Source organism: Hypanus sabinus, chromosome 2, assembly GCF_030144855.1.
Source record: "Hypanus sabinus isolate sHypSab1 chromosome 2, sHypSab1.hap1, whole genome shotgun sequence".
In the NCBI taxonomy this organism is placed as follows: domain Eukaryota; kingdom Metazoa; phylum Chordata; class Chondrichthyes; order Myliobatiformes; family Dasyatidae; genus Hypanus; species Hypanus sabinus.
The window spans coordinates 192,401,702-192,412,101 of record NC_082707.1 but is presented as its reverse complement, the minus strand read 5'-3'; the positions used below and the strand labels follow the sequence as shown (position 1 = coordinate 192,412,101).

General features: G+C 43.6%; 1 protein-coding gene across 4 annotated transcripts in view; it reads left to right on the top strand.

Annotated features, from left to right (window-relative positions):
* Positions 1 to 8,717: 8,717 nt before the first annotated feature.
* abcd4 (ATP-binding cassette, sub-family D (ALD), member 4) overlaps positions 8,718 to 10,400 on the top strand; it is a 69,176-nt gene continuing 67,493 nt past the window's right edge. For 3 of the 4 annotated variants that reach the window (XR_009510529.1, XM_059961975.1, XM_059961969.1), the window contains exon 1: positions 8,718 to 8,822. Coding sequence is in view for 2 of the 4 variants with exons in the window: in XM_059961975.1 (XP_059817958.1) it covers positions 8,773 to 8,822 (50 nt within the window). In the remaining 2 variants the exon portion in view is untranslated. Of the gene's footprint in view, positions 8,838 to 10,400 lie in introns of all 4 variants that reach the window. The other variant, XM_059961979.1, reaches the window with a different exon arrangement.

Sequence of the window (10,400 nt, the reverse complement as noted above, 5' to 3'; positions counted from 1 at the left end):
CTGTTTTAACAGATTTTAACAGATTTTTAAAATCCTGTTTTAGAAGGATGTTACACATTCACAATCAAAGAAAAGACAACAATGGTCAATACCTGGCTCAGTAGTTTCTGTTCTATGTACCCTCAATGATAAATTCATAACATTGATCTTATGACACCTGTGGGTTGAAGTCATTACTGAGCGTTTTACAAAGTGGAGGCTTCAAATCCTGGAAGTCTGAGCAACACACAGAAAGGCTGGAGATACCGTAGTGTGTAGCTGTGCTTTGAAAGAAGGATTCAAATGCTTACAAGTGGCATGCTAATGGATGTTACTTCCATGTTAAGCATTCAAATCAGAGGCATAAAATCTCTTGGGTGCATAGATGAATCAGGCTGATTTACCACTGATTTATATACAGGTACAATACTGTGCAGATGGCTTAGGCACATGGGAAAAAATGTTGTAAAGGGAAGATGCTTTCAAAAATAATGAAATAAAAAGTTACTAAATATCAAAAAAACTATAAAGAGCATCATCAAATCAATATTTGTTGTGATTACCCTTTGCCTTTAAAAGTGCATCAATTCTCTTAGGTACACAAGCATCTTGGAGAACTTGCCACAGTTCTTTTGCAGACTTTGTCTATCTTGCTTGTTTCTGTCTTTCCAGGTAACCAAAGTTCAAAGTGCAAAGCGTATTTATTATCAAAGTATGTGTTTTATACATGACCTTGAGATTCTTCTTCTTACAGGTAGCCACAAAACATAGAACCACACTAGAACTCATTAAAAAAAAAATCAAGTATCCAATGTGCAGAGAGAGCGAGAAATAGAAAAAAAACAAAGTAAATAAAAAGTTCAAAGTTCAAAGCAAAATTTATTATCAGAGTACATACATATCACCACATACAACCTCGAGATTCTTTATCTACAAGCATACTTAGCAAATCTATAGAACAGTAACTGTAAACAGGATCAATAAATAGCTAACTGTAAATGCAGATATAAATAGTGAGCATGAAAAAGACAAGATAAATCATCCTTAAATTGAGATTCGGCAGACCAGGCAGCATCCATGGAAGAGTACAATCCACACCTTGACTCGAATCTGAATCAGAAGCAGGTTTAATATCACCGGCATATGTTCCAAAACTTGTTAGTTTGCACATTACAATACATAATAATAAAAATCTGTGAATTACAGTAAGAAGTACAAATATATTTTTTATAAGTTAAATTAAATAAATAGTACAAGAAGAGGGAAAAAAAAACAGAAAAAGTAGTGACCATAGGTCAATGGCAGACGCAATCTCAATGACTCTCCACATGGCTTTAGACCGCCTGGACAACACAAACACCTACGTCAGGATGCTGTTCATCGACTATAGCTCAGCTCAGCTTTTAAAGCCATCATTCCCACAATCTTGATAGAGAAGTTACAGAACCTGGGCCTCTGTGCCTCCCTCTGCGATTAGATCCTCGACTTCCTAACCAGAAGACCACAATCTGTGTGGATTGGTGATAACATATCCTCCTCACTGACGATCAACACTGGCGCACCCCAGGGGTGTGTGCTTAGCCCACTACTCTACTCTCTGTATACACATGACTGTGTGGCTAGGCATAGCTCAAATACTGTCTATAAATTTGCTGACGATTCAACCATTGCTGGTAGAATCTCAGGTGGTAACGAGAGGGCGTACAGGAGTGAGATATGCCAACTAGTGGAATGGTGCCGCAGCAACAACCTGGCACTCAACTTCAGTAAGAATAAAGAGCTGATTGTGGACTTCAGGAAGGGTAAGATGAAGGAAAACACACCAATCCTCACAGAGGGATCAGAAGTGCAGCTTCAAGTTTTTCAGTGTCAAGATCTCCGAGGATCCAGCCTGGTCCCAATGTATCGACGTAGTCATAAAGAAGGCAAGACGGTGGCTATACTTTATTAGGAGTTTGAGGAGATTTGGCGTGTCAACAAATACACTCAAAAACTTCTATAGTTGTACCGTGGAGAGCATTCTGACAGGCTGCATCACTGTCTGGTATGGAGGGGCTACTGCACAGGACCAAAAGAAGCTGCAGAAGGTTGTAAATCTAGTCAGCTCCATCCTGGGCACTAGCCTACAAAGTACCCAGGACACCTTTAGGAAGCGGTGTCTCAGAAAGGCAGCGTCCATGATTAATGACCTCCAGCACCCAGGGCATGCTGTTTTCTCATTGTTATCATCAGGTAGGAGATACAGAAGCCTAAAGACACACACTCAGCAATTCTTCCCCTCTGCCATCCAATTTCTAAATGGACATTGAAGCTTTGGACACTACCTCACTTTTTAATAAACAGTATTTCTGTTTTTGCATATTTTAAAAAATCTATTCAATATATGTAATTGATTTACTTGTTTATTTATTATTGTTTTATTTTATTTATTACAGTATTATTTTCTTTCTCTCTGTCTCTCTGCTAGATTATGTACTGCATTGAACTGCTGCTGCTAAGTTAACAAATTTCACATCACATGCCGGTGATAATAAACCTGGTTCTGATTCTGATACTGAGGTAGTGTTCATGGGTTCAACGTCCATTCAGAAATCGGATGGCAGTGGGGAAAAAACTTGAATCACTGACTGTGTGCCTTTAGGCTCCTGTACCGCCTCCCTGCTGACAGTAACGAGAAGAGGGCATGTCCTGGGTGATGGGAGTCCTTAATGATGGATGGATGCTGCCTTTTTGAAGCATCGCTCCTTGAAGTTGTTCTGGATGCTGTGGAGGTTAGTGCCCATCATGGAGTGTTCACAAAAAAAAACATAAATTTGACATTGTTATACACAACTTTAACAAGAAAAAAAAATCAGAAAAATTAGAAAACAAATTTCCGTTACAGTGCAAGGTGGTCAAAGTGCTCACGGTGTCGCTAAACAGAGTTTGTGGTGCCTGTTACAGGAATTCCATGCCCTCAAAATCATACAGGAGGGCTGGGGTTGGTGCTGTCTGGTAGACCTGATCTTCAAGTTGAGATCAAGCCTCAAGCTGCATTAATTTCTACCTAAATGCTCTAAGATCCACACGTAGCATAGCAGGTAGCGTAGTCAATGTACATTGCCAGCAATCACAGAACTGGTTTCAATTCCTGCCACTGTATGTAAGGAGTTTGTACGTTCTCCCTGTGACCTCATGGGTTCCTCCAGGTTAGGATTAATAAGTCGTGGGCATGCTATGTTGGTACTGGAACCATGGTGACACTGGGCATGCTGCCCCCAGCATAACCCTTCATATTTTGATTTGACACAAATGATCGTTTCACAGTATGTTTCGTATTTCGATGTACATATTACTACCCCACAAAATCAGACTCTTGAACAAAAGGGATAACTACACACTTTAGGACTCTTTTGGTATCTTGGTATTTCATGCTTGTTGTTTACCTCTACTTATTTATATCCGCATTTGCACAGTTTTTTTGTCCACAGTTTACAGTTACTGTTCTATAGGTTTGCTAAGTATGCCCACAGAAAGAGAATTTCGGGGTTGTATGTGGTGACATATATATATTCTAATAAAAAGTTTTACTTTGAACTTTGAAAATGTGATAAATAAATCTATTCTTCTATCATTAATCTTGTAATGTTATTGTCTGCCACAAGGTGGCACACATAATTTCTATGGACCCCTTGAGATCACAGCCAGCCACATTATTTTGAAGTCAAGCTGATAGTTATTGGAAGTAAAGCTGCAAATGTGTTCTGTTTCTTGAATCAGTATAGCCATCGTGCAGACTTTCTAGAAAATATGAATAAATCACTGAAAATTATATTTTTAATTCAAGGTGTGGATATATTGGCTTGGTACGGCAACTGCTCGGCACCTGACCACAAGAAACTGCGGAGAGTTGTGGATACAGCTCAACACATCGTGGAAATCAGCCTTCCCTCTATGGACATGGTCCATACTTCTCACTGCCTTAGTAATGCAGCCAGAATAATCAAAGACCCCAACTGCACTGGACAGTATCTCTTCTTTAGTGGTGGACTTCAGGAGATCTAGGCCTCATATGGAGCCAGTGATCATTAATGGAGAATGTGTGGAGCAGGTTAAGACCTACAAGTATCTGGGAGTGCAGTTAGACGAGAAGCTAGACTGGACTGCCAAAACAGATGCCCTGTGCAGGAAAGCACAGAGTCGACTGTACTTCCTCAGAAGGCTGGCATCATTCAATGTTTGTAGTGAGATGCTGAAGATGTTCTATCGGTCAGTTGTGGAGAGCGCCCTCTTCTTTGTGGTGGCATGCTGGGGAGGCAGCATTAAGAAGAGGGACGCCTCACGTCTTAATAAGCTGGTAAGGAAGGCGGGCTCTGTCGTGGGCACAGAACTGGAGAGTATGACATCGGTGGCAGAGCGGAGGGCGCTGAGTAGGCTACGGTCAATCATGAAAAACCCTGAACATCCTCTGCACAGCACCATCCAGAGACAGAGAAGCAGCTTCAGCGGCAGGTTGCTGTCAATGCAATGCTCCTCAGACAGGATGAAGAGATCATTACTCCCCAACGCCATTCGGCTCTACAATTCAACCAGTAGGGGCAAAACATGTTGAAGTGCCGGGGTTAGGACTGAGCTTAAGTTACCACTCAATGCACTTTAGTAAACTATTTAAGAACTTTTTAAAAGCTATTTATTAATGCTTTTTGGGAGGGTGATTTTAGATGCATATCATATTTATACTGAGTTAAGATACTGTATGTAATTAGTTTTGCTACAATAAGTGTATGGGATACTGGAAAAATGTTGAATTTCCCCTTGGGGATGAATAAAGTATCTATCTATCTATCTATCTTTGCTCTTCCATCAGGCAGAAGATACATGTACCACCAGGCTCAAGGGCAGATTCTATCCTGCTGTTATCAGACTCTTGAATAATGAGGTGGACTCTGGAACTAGTAACAGCAGCTGCACTGTGCTTTCTCTGCAGCTTTTACACTTTATTCTACAAACGTTTGTACATCGTTATTTTTTTACCTCAGTGCACCAGGTAATGATCTGTACTGTATGAACAGTATGCAAAACGAGCTTTTCTCTGTATCTTGGTACAATACCTATACCAATAGCTGCAGAAAACAGTATTTATTGCCCATCAACACACACAAAATGCTGGAGGAACTCAGCAGGCCAGGCAACATCTACGGAAAAAGGTACAGTCGATGTTTTGGGCCAAGACCCTTCGGCAGGACTGGAGAAAAAAGGATGAGCAGTAGATTTAAAATGTGGAGGAGAGGAGAGGGATACACAAGGTAATAGGTGATACCGGGAGGGGGAGGGATGAAGTAAATAGCTGGAAGTTAATTGGTGAAGGAGATAGAGGGCTGCAGAAGGGGCAGTTTGATTGGTGAGGACAGAAGGCCATGGAAGAAAGTAAAGGGGGGGGGGGAGGGAGCACCAGAGGGAGGCAATGGGCAGGCAAGGAGATAAGGTGAGAGAAGGAAAAGGGGATGGGGCTGCTGGAGGAGAGGGTGAGGATGGCCAATTCTGGAGGCCACAAAAATGGAATATAAGGTGTTGTTCCTCCAACCGAAGTGTGGCATCATCACGCCAGTAGAGGAGGCCATGGATTGACATATCGCAATTGGAATGGAAAGTGGAATTAAAATGGGTGGCCACTGGGAGATCCCACTTCTTCTGGCAGATGGAGTGCAGGCGCTCAGTGAAACGCAGACCACGCAACATCTACGGAAAAACGTACAGTCAATGTTTCAGGCCGACACCGTTCGGCAGGACTGGAGAAAAAAAGATGAGGAGTAGGTTTAAAATGTGGGAGAGGGGACAGAGAAACACCAGGTGAAAGGTGAAACCGGGAGGGGGAGGGATGAAGCAAATAGCTGGGAAGTTGACCAGTGAGAGAGATACTGGGCTGGTGAAGAATTTCATCCAGTGTTTTGTGTGTGTTGCTTGGATTTCCAGAATTTGCAGATTCTCTCTTGTTTGTGATCTACTGACCATCTCTAATTTCCTATGACAATCATGGTAATGGTACGAAGAAAAAAGGCTTCATAAACTCTTGGTGTACAAAGTGCAGCATTGTCTGCAGCTACTGGAGCCTCTGCCTACAGGTGACAAAGACTTCAATGCAGTTTAATGCATTTTGATAAAAGGAACAACAGTTGTGGGTTATTATCTAAATGGGGAGAGGGTTCAAACATCAGAAATGCAGAGGGTCTTGGGAGTCCTCATGCAAAACTTACAGAAGGTTAATATACAGGTTGATTCTGTGGTAAAGAAGGGAAATACAATGCTGGCATTCATTTCAAGGGGAATAGAATATAAAAGCAAGGAGATAATGCTGAGGCTTTATAAGACGCTAGTCAGGCCACGCTTAGAATATTGTCAACAGTTTTGGGCCCCATATCTCAGAAAGGATGTGTTGTCATTGGAGAGAGTCCAGAGGAGGTTCACGAGGATGATTCCAGGAATGAAGGGGTTAAGATATGAGGAGCGTTTGGCAGCTTTGGGCCTGAACTCACTGGAACTTAAAAGAATGTGGGGGGATCTCATTGAAACCTACCGAATGTTGAAAAGACTAGATAGGGTGGATGTGGAGAGGATGCTTCCGATGGTGGCCGGGTATCTAGAACAAGAGCGCATGGCCTCAGAATTGAGGGGTGACCTTTTAGAACAGAGTAAAGGAGGAATGTTTTTTAGCCAGCGTGAAGTGAATCTGTGGAATGCTCTGCCACAGACTGCAGTGGAGGCCAAGTCCGTGGGTCTACTTAAGACAGAAGTTGATCATTTCCTGATCGGTCAAGGCATCAAAGGATATGGCGAGAAGGCAGGTGTATGGTGTTGAGTGGGATCCGGGATCAGCCATGATGGAATGGCGGAACAGACTTGTTGGGCTGAATGGCCTAATTCTGCTCCTATGGTCTTACGAACCCAGGTCCATCCTGACCATAGGCACTGTCTGTGTGGAGTAAGCATGTTCTCATTATGACTATTGATTCCTATGGGAACTCGGATTTCTTCCTCCATCCCAAAGACATGTTGCTCATCGTGTTAAATTTACACCAAGTTCAAGACATGGGAGCACCACAACAAGCAGACTCCCCCCCTTAAATGACAGAACATCCCGACTTGTAAGTATATCAATGAGCCGTCATCCCTTGGTCTAAGTCTCTAAGCTCCCCACCAACTTTCAACTGGACTGCAGTGATGAAGAAACTGGGTAATTAGTAAAAAGGTTTCGGCCTTAGCAATGACACCCTTATCCCAAACTATTAATACAAATATTACATAAAACATAGAATAGTACAGAACAGGAGCAGGCTCTTTGGTCCACGATATCTGCACCAAACATGATGCCATATTAAATTAAATCTCTTCTACCTGTATATGATCTATTTCCCTCCAGAAACTATATATTCATGTGTCTGTCTAACAGCCTCTTAAATCTGCTTCCACCACCATGTCTGGCAGTCCACTTCAGGCATTTACCCGTCTCCATGTAAAATCTTGCTCCATGCATGTTCTTTGAAACTCCACCCCCCCCCCACCCACTTTCACCAAAAAAAAAATTCTGACTGTTCACCTTATCTCTGCCTCTCCTAATTTAATAAACTTCAGTCAGTTTTCCTCTTAGCCTCCAACACTCCGGTAAATCTTCTATATATATCTTAAGTGATCTCACATCCCTTGAAACTAGAGGAAAATGTTCAGGTGTTGAAAGTCAGTCTTTGGAAGTTGGCTGGTAAGTTCTCCGAATTACACAAGGCTTTGACCTGAAACGTTGACAATCCCTTTCCTGCCTTTGAGAGGGAGAATAAAACTACACCTGCAAATCCCTGCAGCGTTTGGTGACCCTGTGATCTCTCTGCCTCAGAGACTGATGTCAGAACATGTTTCAAAAGGGCGAACTGTCTGAAGGCATCAGGTCCTGATGGTGTACCTGGTAGGGCACTGAAAACTTGTGCCAACCAACTGGAGGGAGTGTTCAATCATTCACTGCTGCAGTCAGAAGTTGAAAGGGTGACAACGAACCCATGTACACTACCTCACTGTTCTTCCCACTACTTATTTAATTTTTGTATATACTGTATATTTCGTATTGTCCAGATGTCTTATGGTCCCCAGCGAATTGATAGCATGGGGAATAGAGGCCAATGCTTCCCAGAGTAGAAGACAGGTTTCCGACCGGTGAGCTATGAGATTATGAGATTTTCACCATATTCATAACCAAAGTTCCCTCTAATTTGTTTTACAGCTGCGCCGACCAATCATTGCTCTGAAAAGTAATTTTTTACACAGCCTGAAAACTGCAGGGCACTTTAATAAAATATTATATAAAAGACAATTCCAGCTGGGTGACAACAATGGCTATGTGCATGGGAGCATTTCAGTTACGGCACCACAGCACACCCCAGATCTTTAGAGGGAAGAGTGTCAATTATCAAGCAAAAGGGATACAATGTCCAAGTCAATGTGTTCTGATATGCAGATTCAAAGGAGATTTTGTAATGTGAGCGGAACATAGAGCTAACAATTAAGCTGTCCACTTGGAGCATGGAACCATTGGCAAAGATCTTGACTTGAACCAAGGACCGTGGACTAAGTGTGATGTCACCGCGCGGCACGTTTGCCAGTACTCCGTCTGTGGCTTCAGCACGACGCCGATTTGCCAGTACTCTTACGTCAGCACGTTGCGACCGTTTCTCGGCGGTCTTCCAGCTGCGTGATGCGCCTGCGCGGTGCTGTGGCTTCACGTGACCGGGTCCGGTTCCCGTGACTGACAGGTCGCTGGTGCTGAGGGCGATGTCGGGCTCCGAGCGGCTGGGCAGGAAAGGGCAGCAGGAATGCAACAGGTAACGTGGGCGATTGTGAGTATTAAATGCTGCAGTCAGCATTAACGCTTCACTATTTTACATCGCCCTTGACCCCTGACTGTCCGGCAGATTCCAGGGGCCATGGGCAGGGAAAGAGCTTCATTCATCTGGGACCCCAGACAGTGTGCTGTTCAACTGGAGAAACTCGCTAGTATTCACGGAGAGATGGAGATTCCAGATAGCTTCTGGCGTGGTACAACAAGCACCATTGAACTCACTCGAGGCTTCTCCGTGGGTCACAGAGTACGTGAAAGTACAGCACCCCAGCTGAAAACATTGCCCCTCAGGTTTCTATTAAATCTTTTCCCACTCACCCTAAGCCCACAGCATGGCCCCGAGTTTTTGGTTCCCCGGTCTTAGGGGAAGAGTCAGTGGATGTGTTCACCCTATCTACGCCCCTCTTGATGTCATGGATCTCTATAGGATCAATCTCCTACACGCAAGGGAGTAAAGCCCAGTCTTCCCTATAACCCAGCACCACTGAACTCACTTGAAGCATCTGCTAGAGTTGCAGAGTAATACAGTATGGAACCAGGCCCTTCTGCCCTTCTCATCCTTACTGACCAAGATGCCCATCTAAGCTAGTCCCATTAACCTGCAATTGGCCCATATCCCCAAAAGATTTTCTAAGTGCAAACCTGCTCAGATGCCTTTTAAGTATCATTGTACCCGCCTCAATCACTTCTTCTGACATCTTGTGCCATAGCACACTACCCCCTGGGTGAAAAAGTTGCCCCTCAGGTCTCTATTAAAGCTTTTCCCACTTGCCCTAAACCTACAGTATGCCCCCTAGTTTTCGGTTCCCTAACCTTAAGGGAAAAAAGACTGTATATTTCACGCTATATCTACGCCTTTCATGATTTTATAGACTTCGATAGGATCAGCCTCCTTCGCTCCAAGGAATAAAGCCCAGTCTTGCCCTATAATCCAGTCGCTCCAGTCCTGCCAGCATCCTAATAAATCTCAAAACACAAAGTACACTGCAGATGCTGTGGTCAGATCAACACGTACAAACAAGCTGGAGGAACTCAGCAGGTTGATCAGCATCCGTGGAAATGAGCAGTCAATGTTTGCGGCCAAAGGGTCTCGACCCGAAATGTTGGCTGCTCGTTTCCATAGATGCCGCCCGCACTGCTGAGTTCCTCCAGCTTGCTTGTACGTCCTAATGAATCTCGTTGGCACACAACCCGTCAGCTGCGTCACAGTTCCAGCGGCCAACGTTCGATCCTGACCTCTGGAGCCGTCAGTGTAAGGTTTGTGCAGTTTTCCTGTAACAACATGGATTTTCTTTGGTGCTGCCATTCCACATCCCATAGACGTTGTGGTCAGTCAATTGGCTTCTCCAGGTAAGTGGTAGAAGAATCAAAGGGGAGTTGATGAGCAGGTGAGAGGAAATAAATTGTAAAGTTACAGAGAAACAAGAGGAGTGTGATTGCAATTTATAAATCTTACTTATTAGTAGTAAAAATAATACGTCTCCGAAGACACTTGCAACAATTATATGGTGGAGAGCATTCTAACTGGCTTCATCACTGTCTGGGGTGGGGGGAGTGGGTG